The 14,976-nt window shown below is 29.0% G+C and overlaps 1 protein-coding gene across 4 annotated transcripts in view; it reads right to left on the bottom strand.

Annotated features, from left to right (window-relative positions):
- The window catches only part of LOC108557553, an 89,799-nt gene that overhangs the window by 16,403 nt on the left and 58,420 nt on the right, over window positions 1-14,976 (bottom strand). For all 4 annotated transcript variants that reach the window (XM_017914108.1, XM_017914109.1, XM_017914111.1 and 1 more), the window contains one exon: window positions 7,651-7,859. In XM_017914108.1, the coding sequence (XP_017769597.1) occupies window positions 7,651-7,859 (209 nt within the window). The remainder of the gene's footprint in view (window positions 1-7,650; window positions 7,860-14,976) is intronic.

Below are 14,976 nucleotides of genomic sequence, written 5' to 3'. Positions count from 1 at the left end.
TATCGTACATTTTGTACGAAATATTTTTAGTGGTATATTAAAAATAGCGCAATTGTAAATTATGTTCTTTTGTATTATTATAAAATGTGTGGGAATATAAAAAAAAAAACTGAATAGGTGGCGGGGCGTGTGTCACGCAAGCGAGGTATCATTTAACAAAGGAAATACATAAATTAATGTGTTCACAGTAAATTATGGCGTAACGCCAGATCGTGTTCAAGTTGCCGTATATTGCATAATAATATGAATGTAAACCGCATAGAAAATTTTAAAATTAGATTGTTTCAACGGTTAAATTAATGTAATTTCTGAAATATTTCAGTGCGGATGGATTTGCATTCATCTTCCGCTTTATTTGATAGATTTTCATTAATTATTCCTCACCTAAATCAAATTGAATATAAAATAATACAAGTAATCTAGAGAATTCGTAGTCGTACAGAATAATTCGCTAAGCTTCAGAATGTATAGGTATTATTTGGTATTCTATAGAATACCCAGTGAATGTGTAATTCTGTATTCTACAGAATCTGTTAGCATATTCACATGATCTCCCTTTCGTCAGGGTTTTGGTCTATTTAAGATACGTCTTGTGATCTCTGCTGATTGGTTGTTCTTCCCATTTTGATATTGTGCCCTAGATATATGTATTCATCAACTCTTTCGACTCCTATGGTCTTCATTTCATTAGAGCCTTGCTCCATTTAAGATACGTCTGGTAAAAATCGAATTTCTAGGTAAGCCGGTTGGTGATAATGATGGTCAACAGCTTGTAGAATATGGAAAATTCTCTATATTCGCACTATCGCGGTCCAGGATTTCACCTTATACAAGACACTTGTTCAATAATGCACAGTAATAGTATATATTTAAGTATTTTATGCAATGCCTAGTTATAGTGAATAATTCTCTATCTCTTCTATAAAATCATTGATTTTGCGTACTTTTCCAAATTTCGCGAGGTATTAAACGTAATATCTAGGTATTATTTAGAATAACGTCGAAACACAAAAATTGTTTGATTGAAAATAATTGAATAGAATTGGATTCAAATCTTTCAGTTTGAAACCTCCACACAATCAATGGTATACAAAAGGGTTTAAATATCGTTTAGGTATGTAAATCGGTTCGTTCACTCCTCTTTTTTTTTTCTCCTCCTTCAACGAACACACGGAATAAATGTACATGAATTAATTCCTGAAACGACAGAGCCGCCGTTTAATTAAGGTACGGAAATTTTATTAGAATATTACATGAAAATGTAGGACGAAATTCCTAATTGAAATTCTCAATATAAATTTATTAATAATTGATTGAAAACGTATTTTTTTTTTGTTAAAAGATTAATACGTTTATTGATTCTCTTGGTTAGTTGAAAATTGATAGTCTTTTGCAATTTATGAAACTGAACTTAGCGAAAAACGTTTTTCATATAAAATCCATCTTGCGTGCGCGCCTTTATCAATCTATATTTTACATAACTTTTATCATAAATTACTTTTCTCGAAGAAAATTTCTGAAATTTTGTCGAGTACAAAAAATACAGCAAATTTATCATTATTAACTGTGTTAAAATTATAAAAAATCTTATGGAAATTGTTTATTTTTTAAATATATTCGTAATTAATCTATATAAAAGTTAATTAATAAACACGAAAGTTGCAAATATTTTGTTTCAATAAAAAATGTTATAATTAATTATTTTCAAGAGTTTTCATTACAATTGCAATAATTTTAATTAAAAGTAATTTTAACATGGAAAATCCCGAAAATATGGCAAGCTTTATTTATATTTATTAAAAAATAATGAAAATTGCTTGAATTAAAATGTTATATTTCCTTATTTCAAATATTTTTGTTTTAAATTCAATTAATTTTAGCATTACAAGGCCATGAAATATGCCAATTTATTTGATTTGTTTTAAATTGTTTATTTTCTTTTTTTATAGTAAATGCAACACAATTGTTTCAATAAAAGTGTTATAATTGATTATTATATATCCTTGTAAATACAATTAATTTAATTAATTAAAAAATATAACAATTTGTACTTATTTAATGTGTTGTAAATCCCTAAATTATAGTAGTTTTTATTTATTAAAAGTATTACATAAAGGAATAAAAATATTAATTAAAAAATAGTCTGTTTCTAAATAGATATAAATGTATGAATGAATCGGAAAGAATCATATGAACTATGTATAATTATTAAGGGAGAAAAAATACGAAAGAAAAATAAGTTGGATAATATCCGTGCAATGCATTATTCATTATTTAATGAAGCGTATAAATGCGGGCCGCGTGGCACGTGATTATTATGCAATAATATTATTTAATAACGGTCGTAAATTTAGCCACTTCTGGGTTTTCCGACGTCGACGTTTAAAAAATGTACCCACACATTTTTCCGGCTAATTTTACACAGCGTGAACGACGCCGTCTCGCGTGCATTTGTACTATTAACTCTGACAGACATTTACAGAAATATGTACGAATTATGAAAAATTGGTATGTTTTTCTTTTCTCCAAAACGGTTAACATCCATTTACATCCAAACAGATATACAGTGGATCCTCGCTTAACGAGCATTTCGCTTAACCAGCAAAATTAAATATAAGTACACAATGTGTACTTCACTATACGAGTAAAAATCCGGAAATTTTGGAATATTTGTATAGTTATAAATATTATAATTGTATGTTTAAATATTCTATAAATATTTCAATTTAAATAATTACTTTTCAAAAACAATTATTCTTTTATCAATATGTTACATTTCAATTTCATGTATTTGTACCATATTTGTGTAACGCAACAAGCTTAAGTAAAAACAATATTTATTTATTTCCACCCAAAAAAAATAATAATTTAATAGACTAAGAGGAAACTTATATAGACAACTTTTGAATAATACTGTCAAACATTGCAATAACCCAGGGATGAGAACTCTTTCGTGCGACCCGTCAAAGCTTTACTTTATGATTTGTTAAGTTACAAAAAAAGTGTATCCAATACTGAGACGCATCCTAATGGTTTCAGTCCATAAGAATGCGCATGCGCGTATTGTTTTATTTACTTTTGGGAACGGTGATGGCGATTACTATTTTTGACTCCATTGTTTCAGAAACTTTTGTGATCTGTGTATGTTGTATTTTTGAAATTATCCCAGAGCAACAACAAAATAACAATAAATTACATTTCTTTTTGGTTTGCTTGTATTGATTTTGGTTTTATTTTGGAAATACATCTCAATAATTTATAGATGTAATTATTGTCCTTATGCATTCTAGAGCCCTAGGTCCGAAAAATGTTAGGTTAGGTGAAGTTGTCTTAAGGTTTTATGTTTAAAAATACAAATAAACAATTTGGTTATATGGGTATTTTCAGATCCACTCTAGTGTCATCTGTTTGAGAAATCTTAAAATATTCACGGATTCAATTCTACGCATTTGTACTTCATGGATTCAAAACCTGAAATGCAAAATTTCTACAACGCAATGTATAAAAAAAGGCCATTAAATTACAAGATACGAGAACAGTCCCAGAAGTACCTGGCCTCGTCGAATAAATGGCGATTTTTGTTTGAAAAAAAAAACTACTATGGTCAAAAGTATCAACCTTATAAATCTTAAGATTGAAGAAGCTACGTTGTATAGTATTTGACAGATATCAATAGTGAATTTGTAAGCTTTAGTCTTTGTCTTCCTTTAGTGTGAACGTAAAAATAATGCAATATAGTTTATAAACTCGAAATACATTGCTGAAAATCATATTTGCATGTGCTTCACATTTTCCCTCTTCTCTCTCTCTCGTTGCATATCGAATATTGGAAATTAATTTCAATTTATCTGAAAACGCGACGCGTCTCCGAATAATTCAATATTCGAGCCTTTCATAATTCAATCGATCACATATTTGTTTACTATAATAATTACATTAACTGGATTTGAAAATAATACATTTTTGTGGAAACATTGTTTCCCCCATTTAAAATTTGTCTCAATTGACAAATATATAGTTTATAATAGATAGGGTAAATGAATATATTTTGGGGTCATAGGTTAAAAAGTTAAACATATTTTAATCACTGCAATAAAATAATTTTTTTCCTGTTTCATTTTTTTTTTAATATAAGTTAAAACAAATAATAAACTGTAAATTAGATACGAATACGACTCTGATTTTATGTAATTATATATTAAGTTTTCTAATGCTTTTATTATTTTATGATGAATTAACTTAATAATTTCATCTACTTTTTCATTATGAATAATGTGGTTAGATTTTTAATTTGACTGTGAAAGTGAAGCTTAATTCTAATTGTTGTTGACACATTTCTGCTTGAAGCATCAATGTTGTAATTAACTTTTAATTTATGATCTACAAGTTAAGTATTCTCTTTAGTAGCTTTAATTAATCATTAAACCGCCTTTGAAACAGTCTTTTTTCTTTGGCAAAAGCGATACGAAATTTACATTTTAGTAAACTATTATGTATTTGTTGTAAATACAGTTTTAGATACATATAAAGATGGACTAGGCATAAGAGACTGCAATTGAAGGAATATTTGTCACTGAATGCTAACTGCATGCAATTAGAGTTTGATAGTACATGTAACATGTTATATAGTGCCTAAAAAGCAAATGTGGATATGAACATAAATACATGATTAATATTAATAATAACCATTTTCATGGCAAAGTTGTGGATCTGTCCACGACGGAGAAATGATATTCTCTAGCCCTGCAGATACAATTAAAACAAAGTTACGACGAAAGTTGGAAATTTGAATGCGATATCTGCGGCTGCGAAACCCGCCTCAATTTCTATGGAAACTGATTTTAATTGTTTGCAAATCTGCATTAAAATGAATACATTATTAAGCGGATTAAACTATTACATTTGTATGTTTTGCAAATTATAATGTAGCTCTTAATGCGGTATTAATTTCAATGATAATTACCAACTTGATTTCATTATTCTGAAAGAACTTCAGTTCTTAAGGTTGGCTTTAATTACAGAAAGTGCGTTAAACTGTTTAAGCCTATTTATAATTAAATGAATGTCCTTTAATAACTTTGATCTTTTTAAGAGGAATTACATCCAACTTTTTGTGCAGTATTTAACTTTCCGAGATTTGTTTTTACTTTAACTCACTTTACCTGAGTTGTACGAATTAAAGTTGTAGGTAATTAATTTTATTGATTTGAAGATCGCAAGTTTCCAAATATGATTAATGTATTCAGTAATGAACATCTTTAATCAATGTTGCAATTTATATTACAATTTGCAAGGATTGTGATGAATGGATTCGGAGGATGAATAAGATGATACTGGTATGAATTAATCTCCACATTGCAAGCATACCTGGACCACAAACAAGATTATCTTCATACGTCGCATGCATTCAGCAAAATCGATCGATCAGTGTTATGGTCAAAACAATGTCTCTAGAGAGGGTTGGAAACAATGAAATTTAGGTCGTCCTGCCTACAGTTTATGCCAACCCACTTCCCCATTGATATTCTTCACCATAGTTATTCTCACGGAGCGTGCATTCTATAAATAAAACGGGGTAGAACATCGAACATATAATGTAGGAAACAATCCGTATACACCGATAAACAAACACAAAAGTTGAATCAATTGTGTTTCATTTGGTTATTAAAACTTTTACGAGTAAAAACAGAAAGTATAATTTATTTTGGCAATGACGAGGGTCCAACAAAATAAGCTTTGTATATTATTTTTGATTTTTTTTTATAATACAATCGATTAATTGTGTCGCGTTTATACACCAGATTTCGTATCGTTTCTGCCAATTAATTAGAGAAGAAAAAAGACAATTTCAAAGGCATTTTAATGATTAATTAATGCTACTAAAGCGTTGAAGAGGATACTTAACTTGGAGATCATAAATTAAACGTTAATTACAACATTGATCCTTCAAGCAGAAATGTGTCAACTACAATTAGAATTAAGCTTTACTTTCACAGTCAAATTAAAAATCTAACCACATTATTCTTAATGAAAATGTGGAAGAAATTATTAAGTTAATTTTAAATCCAACTTCATCATAGAATAATAAAAACGTTAGAAAACTTAATATAATTACAAAAGATCAGTGTTTCAACATAAATCAATAAATGAAACAGAAAAAAGTTTAATATAAAAACTATTTAATTGTAACTAATTTATCAACATATTTCATTGTTACATTTTTGTTTGAATTTCAGTAACTTTATTATATATAAAATAATGGAATCGAAGTATAACAGACAAGCCAATGTTTCATTTCAAACACAGAATACAATTTTCTATATTTATATTTATATTTTTGATATAAAACATTGTTTTATATATACGAGCTGAAAATTCCATTGAAATTCCAACAGCATTTTGTAATTTAAACCTTTTAGGTTCGGTCATAAAATCAATTTTCATCATTCCATTGAATTGTAAATCTTTAATTAATCATTAGAAATATCATCTCGTTTGAAAATATTCTAATTAAATGATTATTTCTGAACTTAATTGGTTATTTAATTAAAAATATCAATTAAAATTAAGATATTAAAAAATATATAATGGAAATGTAAAATATTGATTTTCTTTGATATTTTATAATGAATTTAATTCTAAATATTAATTAAATGTTATTATAAAACAGCTTTCCAACTTTTAGTCATTATGGTATTTTTTTTACAGCGTACATTAAAATATGTTAAAGTTTGTAAATTATGTCCAAAGTTCCTATTTAATGAATATTGATAGTATTATATAAATTAGTAATTACAGCTCTTATTTACCAAAAACTAGTTATATATTTTGACTAAAAAGTTGGTGTTTATTTTGAAATTCTTTAATTATAATAAAAGTTTAATGTGTTTTTATTTTCATGTGATACAAACATTTCATCATCCTCACTCTTTTATAGATATTCTCGAGCGCAAGGAAAATCAATGTGAACGAAGTTAAGTGGAAGATGAATGCATTCCATTTTTCATTGTTTCATCGTAAAAATCTCATTCTATTTGGAAGTGAACATCGTCGAAAGTATTAATATTTTGCCTCACAGTTATAAACGCTTTTTAACTGCGAAGTGGAAGGATGTCAATAAAAAAAGGCAGACAATGGAAGTCGCGTAACACGGTTTCGAGATAAAAGGACGTTGAAGATGAAGAGAAAAAAAAAAATAAAACCGTAATATCTTTGCACGTACAAACACGAGTAAACAAATTGCTTCAGTTGGAGGCGACAATATCTCAATGGATTTACGAAACGAATGGTTGTAGATTCGTAGTGGAAAGAGAAGAGAAGGGCAGGTAAGTCGTGTCGTGCATGTAAGATCATGGTACAAATATACAAGGTTTTCTGGGTGAGTTTCAATAATCAATACGATTTTGCAAAAATGGGAGGGTTTAATGTTGTATATTTATATCAAGTAGCAGTAGAAAGCGCCATCTTTGGTCATGGTTGGGTGTTTGAATCAATGGGTATTGACCTTTGTACCTATTTAGATACGTTGATTGTTCGTTCATTCTATAAATACGTTAAAACTGCGTGAGTTACTATTATTGTAGGTTGTTAGGTCAAGAACCATTGATCAAAAACCATAGCAGGTTTTAACAGATGATGCAAGGTACTCACCAATGCTGGTGTCGTAAGCGTGAAGATATTCTGAAGTCATAAACTGCGAGACGAGGGAGGACTTTCCAACTGCCGGTCCTCCGAGCATTAGGACTCTGTAGGGCGAAGGACCCGGGACGCTTGTGGAGGATTCCCTCGAGGATGCAAGACTGCACGTTGCTGAGGTCCTTGCTGATCCTGCCGAAACGGCGCTGGGCAACTGCTCAGTACTGGAAACAAAACCAACAAAGAAAATTAATCAAAATGCAATGAACACAAAAGTAACTAAAGCAAATGTAGTTTGCGCATAAATTGTTTTCATTCGTGATTGATAGAATATTATTTTTACACAGTGCATATTCTGTCTGATTCTGGTGCACAATAGTTTCGATTTGCAATGATTTCCCAACGGAATTATGCAAGAGTCTGCGATGATTTAAAATCCGGAAAGCGCGTTTCAAAAGCAATTTATGATTACGACGGCCGCTCACCGCATAAATTCAATTTTGTATTACAATGTTTCTTGTGTTTCGAAAACTTAGTTGTCGTAGGTATAATTAACGATGGAAAAGCCCTGCCCGTTCGTCCTCCAACTAACTGTGTTGCATAAAGTTGGCTTGTTAAGTCACGTTGAATACAGTGTTGTGCTATTGAACTCGGTAATTCTAAAGGAAACACTATTGCCGCAGCTATATGAAAAGTTTATGGATTAAAGACAAACCATTTCGTCTTATCTTTCATTTCTTTCTTACATAAAATCTATACGGATTCATTGTTATTATGTCTGCAGCGGCAATTTCTTTCTCGCAAACTCAAATAGAAAATTTAAACATATTTTAATGAAAACATGTAACAGTGAAAAAAATAATTTCAATTCAAAAAATTTCAAAATGTTCATAGTATAATCACTGCGATATATTTTTTAATACGTAAAAAAATTTCAAATGAAACAAAGTTTAAAAATTGTTATTGGAATTTTCATTAATGAAGTTTCAAAAAGTAATAGCTAAAATAACATTTGTTAAGTTTAAGAACAAAAAAAATTATAAGAGCGCTGAAAATTGAAAATAAATTTAATAAATTCAAAATACACAAAGTAAACAATTGGTGTTGCGAAAACGATTGAAAAGAAAGTTCTTTTGAAAACAGAATTAAAACTCTTCGGTTTTTCCGAAAGGGATTAAGAATTTAAATAAAAAGAAAGTACGAAAGTTACTTAATTAAAAAAAAACAATGGATTTTGCTAATTAAAACTCTTCTTTTCTTCTACATTAATTAAAGAAAATAATACTTGAACCTTTAACGTTTTCCTAATATTATATAAATGAGCAATTATTTTTTATTTAAAATTATATTATATCCATGCTATTTATTTTGTTCATTCTGTTTTTATTTTCTTTTTTTGTCTCATGGCCAAAAAACATTCGACTTATTGCCAGAAAGTGTTGGAAAATTGTGAATAAATAATAAAACTTATAAAAAAAATGTAAAACTGTTTCAATATTAAAATTTTACTTTTATAAATATTTTCATGTTATATAAGATTTTTTTTTAATAAAATAAGGGTGAACATAATTGTTTTTTTTGTCAATTTCGCGATTGGTGTAAAATTCTTTCGGGTTTGAAAGCTCTGAGTTGACAATATTTATAAATCGTTTCTAACTTCATTTAAATTTAAAATATATTTAAAACTTTCATGTGTTTTTATATGTAATTATTGTGTAAATTTTAATAGTTTTTGAAATCAAAATGCAGAATCAAATATTGCCTATTTTTGACATTATATACGATTTGCAAAATTGCTAGTTTACTAGTTGCATGTTCCAATTAACAATTAACAATGGAGAAGTCTCAAAGCAATTACATGTATTAATTACCTAATATTCAGATACGCTCATAACTGACGATGTCTATTAATATCAAGCTATTATGTATTTCAGTTATTAATTAGCAATAATTCCAATGTACAATGCAAAGAAAATTCTGTCTTCAAAGAATAACGATAAATCCTCAAAACATAAAGTAGATGCGCCGGGTAACAGAAGAAAAAATATAAATTACAATTTAATTTTACGATTTCGAACAAAATTATATTCCAAAATTGAAGCTTTGAGTAATCTAATAAATTTATAAAAAGGTTGAAAAGATCAGACATAAAATATTTATATTATTGGATTAATTACAGAATCTCTAATTAATTATCTTAATTGCGATATTCTTGGCGCTAGGTGAGTATTAAGATAGAGATATTAAGACATAGGATGAATGGGCTTGGTTGCAATGATATATGATATTGAAATATGTTTCCCCTTAAGTACATTATTCAAATTTCCAGAGAGGAAATCACAGCGTACCACGAACTAACCCAACATCAGGCAAAAGACGTGACTTCGTGAATTAGGATCAGAGGAATTCAGGATCTGCGGTCTTATGAAAATCAAACAGAAGCCAGCAATTAAGGTTCATGCAGTCTCTAACTTCGCCTCGTTACTTCTCCAATATATTATATATTATGTGGAATTATTCAATCGTATTGAAAGCTACAATTAAACATTGTTTCTAAATTAATTGCTTCTTCCAGCATATCAATGCAATTAATCATTATATAAGACGATTAATTGATATCGCTATAGTACAGAGTTATAGGAGAGTTTACTATATAACACAAACATTGAGAAAACGTTGAAACTATTATGCAAACCCTCTTCACTTGACACCGGAGAGCACGATGGAATTAAAGTGGAAACTTTTATTTAATCTTTCAGATTCGACCGAACCAAACTCACTCCATGTCTGAGCTGTGACTTCTGCAAGTTTCTAAGAATATCTTTTACCTTTTTTGTAACGGAAAGTCCAGCTACAGTTTATGGAGAAAAGATTTCTATAGACACAGATCAATATTAATGTAATATACATGTATTGAAACAACTTTAATATTGTTTTATTAATAATTTCTTCAAAGAATTTTAGATATAAAATTATTAGTTTACATATAAATTGTACGCGTTTCTTCAATAAACTGTGTTTGTAAATTAAATTAATAGATTAATTATTAATCATGTGTTTAAATATTTTCTTTTCCATCCTTCCTTCAAATCGTTTAAATTGAGATTGACAATCCATTATTTTTATATATTATAATTAAAACATTAAAAATGTATATAAATAATTTTAATAATATGAAGTAATTAGTATAAAGATAAAATAATTAAATAAAAATATCGTAAAATGTTTTAGGGTTTTGAGTTATATTCATAGCTATAAGCAACATTAACACGTAAGAGCAATATGTTTAATCTGACAGATTGATGAAGCGTATTAATCTCATTAAGATGGTTCACAATATCGGGATCGGTAATTACGTGTAAATAGGTTAATTCCTTCGATATTAGTTTCCCAACTAAATATAAGCAAATCAAATAACTTCAACAATCCACCGAATTTAATAAGAATAATATAAATGATTAGATAATATTTAGTTTATTTTAGAATATGCATCGAGCTAAAATTGTTGTAGTAATACTTCTCTATACAGGAAAAGAACGAAGATGTATATCGAAATGTGGTGCTTACGTAACGGTAATGTTCTAAACGCGGAGAACTTCAAAAGTGCCATCAGGCTTATCGTTGCAATATACCCGAGGAAATGACAGGTTTAATATTAAGTCGTTTACCTTGAGTTTCGTTTGAAACTCGAAGATGAATGTCACGAGATAAATTTAATTAAATATTTATCTTTGCAATTAAATCAAATCGTGGAAATTTCATTCTTAGTTTAAAAAACAATATGTTTACAGGCGGATTACGGTTAATTCGGGTTAATTTCTCTAAATTCATTTTCTACTTTAAATACTATAGGAAAATATCTTGGTTCAGGGTCACTGAGATCCTCATTTTTTTTACAATTCATTCGCGTTGTTCGATTGTGTAATTTTCGATAACTTAATCTCAAAGATAACTAATGGCAGCCTATAAAAATCTACTATGGTTTTACCAGAAAAAATAAATGGCAACAAATGTAAAATGTCAGTTCTTTTTGGGACACCCTTTATTTTTTTTATATGTTAATACTGTGATAAAAAAAGATACAACCTACTTCCAATTTGTATTGTTTATGCTATGAAGTTATATGCCCCTAGGAAAATTCATTTTCTTGGCCTCAAACATACTAAAAATATCTTAGTTCAGGGTTATCAAATGCACAGGAAATAATTAAAGCGATTAATTAAAGAATTGCAAGTACCTCGATTTATTTTAATTTTATTTTTCTCTCTATTCTAGCATGAAACGAACCGCAGAATGATGTGCTCATTATCGCGCTCGAATAATTAATTAATTAATGATCAAATTAAATTCTCGTGAAAGCGCATTCGGTTTCAAAGCGAAATCTGAGCTTTCGAAAGATGAAAGAATAAAATAAAAAGTAAACAGGAACAACAAATAATGAGGCTCTAAATGAGTGACAATTCGCATTATATTATCACGTTGTTTGTTGCCAGATTCCGGAATTCGTTGATATAATAAAAAAAAACGAGTCTTCATTAATTATCCTAACTCGCTTACCGTTCACAATATCTGCCGAGCATCGCAATTGCTGAGTAATAAAGCATTGTGATTAATTCGAGGAACTGATGGTGGATGCTTTCTGATTTTAATAACCAAAGCTTCAAAATCGTTCAGTAAGTAGATTTTAACGATAAAGAAATAACTAACTAGCTTTTCGTATGCAATTACATGTAATAAAAGATGTCCCAAAACTAATTGATATTTTATTTTTTTAATAAAACACATTTTTTATTTGATAATTGATAATAATGTTGTAACACAAAACATCTGACAATTCAACATTCTTTTGCTGGGAAATTTCAGTAATTTGTCGAATTTCATCTGTGAGGTCCTCATTTTTTTTTTACAATTCATACAATTCGATCATGTACTTTTCCATAACTTAACCTCGTTGTTTATTAATAACAACATATCTAAATCTCTACACTGGTTTTACCGTGAAATAAAAAAGGCGGCAAATTTAAAATGTCAGTTCTTTTTGGGACACCTTTTATTTTTTTTTGTATATTAATGCTGCGATAAAAAAGATACAAGCTTTCTTCACTTTGTATAACATAATGATGTCAGTTTTGTAAAATTATTAACTTCGATGGTCTACTTAAAAATGTACACTTATTTAGATACAATTTAATAAACATTGAAGTAATAATAAATATAATAATACTTATGGCTTTCGTGATATTTTGTATTGAGTAATAACAGTTGCCTAGTTTGAACCACATGAGGTTGCCTAAATTGGCCCGGTCCAATAGGACCAAAATCTCAAAATAGTTTTAAAAACAAGTAGTTTCTTTACATATATATTATGGAAAGTTAAACAAAAAATAAGTAAAATAATAATGAACAATATTCTATTATTGACAAGATCGAGTGCAAGGACAACAAGACACGATGAATAAATAATACTTAAGAAAACTTTGCCTGTTTGTCATTGACAATATTTATATCATTTGACTGTCCATTCATGATGACGATCGCTCTATTGCTGCAAGTACTGAAAGGGCTTATAAAGGGCCTGGAATGACCAGGATTCGAACCGTGGTTAGGGCGACTTAACCATTCGGCTATTAATCGCACCCTTTGTAGTATATGCATATTATTGGTATAATTTCAATGAGTCAATACTTAAGAAAACTGAAAAATGTTTTCTATTATCAACAGTATTTTGTTGAAAAAATAAATTATCTCATTGTAATAATTGCACTTTTCATTTCTGTTCTTTTTGGTAATGTAAAATTTAGATGTGACAGATTTTAATAGACGCAATTGTACTTAATTAATTAGATTGAATTCTCAGTAAGGAATGAACGGAATTTGTAAAGAAATCTCTTGCGTTTAGTACACACGTGCACGTATGAAAGAAGAAAACAAACCGATGTAGTTCTTCACAAAGAATCAGCGATCTGAAAGGATGCGAGAGCTTCGTGTGCGTTGGGAAAGGTGATATCGATTATCCTGCAGCAAAAGCTCCGGTCTCCCCTCTCGATCCTGAACGGGACGTTAAGTAATATCTCCATGTATCTCAATCACCTACACTGCGTGGGTGCAGATAAACGAAGGAGGAGCAGAAATACTCGACTCCTGTGATTCTTTAACCGGGACCCGTATTCAAATTTGAATAGCGCCGAGGCTTAAGGAAATACCGCACCGAAAATTTCAATCCGTCGCGATCGATGCAAAGAGACAAATACGCGTTTCTCCACAAAAAAAAATATATAAAGTTACAATAGAAGCAAAAAAAAAATATCACAATGAATCGCATGAAAAGGCATTGACTGAAAGGTCTCCCTTTGTTGCAACTACCACCACGCGAATTTCATATTTTAATTCGCATTGAAAACGTATGAATTACGTAACGTTACGAATAATAAATATTATGCTGAATATAATTTAAATTATGTATGCATATTTAATATCAGATCTAATTGAGTATAATTACAAATGCATTTATTCCATATTAATATCGAATAATAATACCGTTCTTGTTTGCTCAACCATCTAGTTATTCTATTTAATTTAATTAAAACTCGTATAATAAGCAAATATTTTTTGTAATTATTAAATTTTGTTAATTTTAATGTAATTCGCTTAGAAAATTCCATTACTGTCTATACAACAGCTGTCGATTAGAATGCAATTCGATTTTGCACATCTGGTTCGCTTGGAAAATCACTTTGATTCTAATTCTGATTTTTTTTTCTACCCCGAGTGCATCGAGGTTTCTACTTTAAACTTGAATTGACTCGGATGTTTGCCTTTTGGTGGAAAATGGAACGCACTATTTTTAAAACGTCGACAATGTTTGTTTTTTTAAACTGTTTGGACAGGAAACGGACAATATTTGGACAGATCGCGATCGTATTTTTACTTTGACGACTACACATTTCCATTCCAACTTATACCAATCAAAATATGATAAATATATTGGTTAATTATGTTTATATTTGATGATGCAAAAAAATTAAAAAAAAAACAATTATTATTAATTTAGTATTTAAATAAAGAGTGTCCCAAAAATAACTGACATTTTGTATTTGCCGCCATTTTTTTCGTGGTAAAACCAGGGTAGAGATTTGTATATCCTGTCATTAGTAAACATAGATATTAAGTTATGGAAAAGAACACAATAGAACAACTCGCAGAAATTGTAAAAAATCACTTAATAAATGATGTACATTTTACTGAAAGTGTTCGCAGTTGCCGTACATTGTTTGGTCATCGTAATGGATGTAAATATAATTTTTCCAACTTATACCAATAAAAAATGATAAGTATATAGTT

This window comes from Nicrophorus vespilloides, unplaced genomic scaffold, assembly GCF_001412225.1.
Source record: "Nicrophorus vespilloides isolate i.1.1-1 unplaced genomic scaffold, Nicve_v1.0, whole genome shotgun sequence".
Taxonomy (NCBI): domain Eukaryota; kingdom Metazoa; phylum Arthropoda; class Insecta; order Coleoptera; family Silphidae; genus Nicrophorus; species Nicrophorus vespilloides.
The sequence above is the reverse complement of the archived record's forward strand: the minus strand, read 5'-3'. Positions and strand labels throughout refer to the sequence as shown.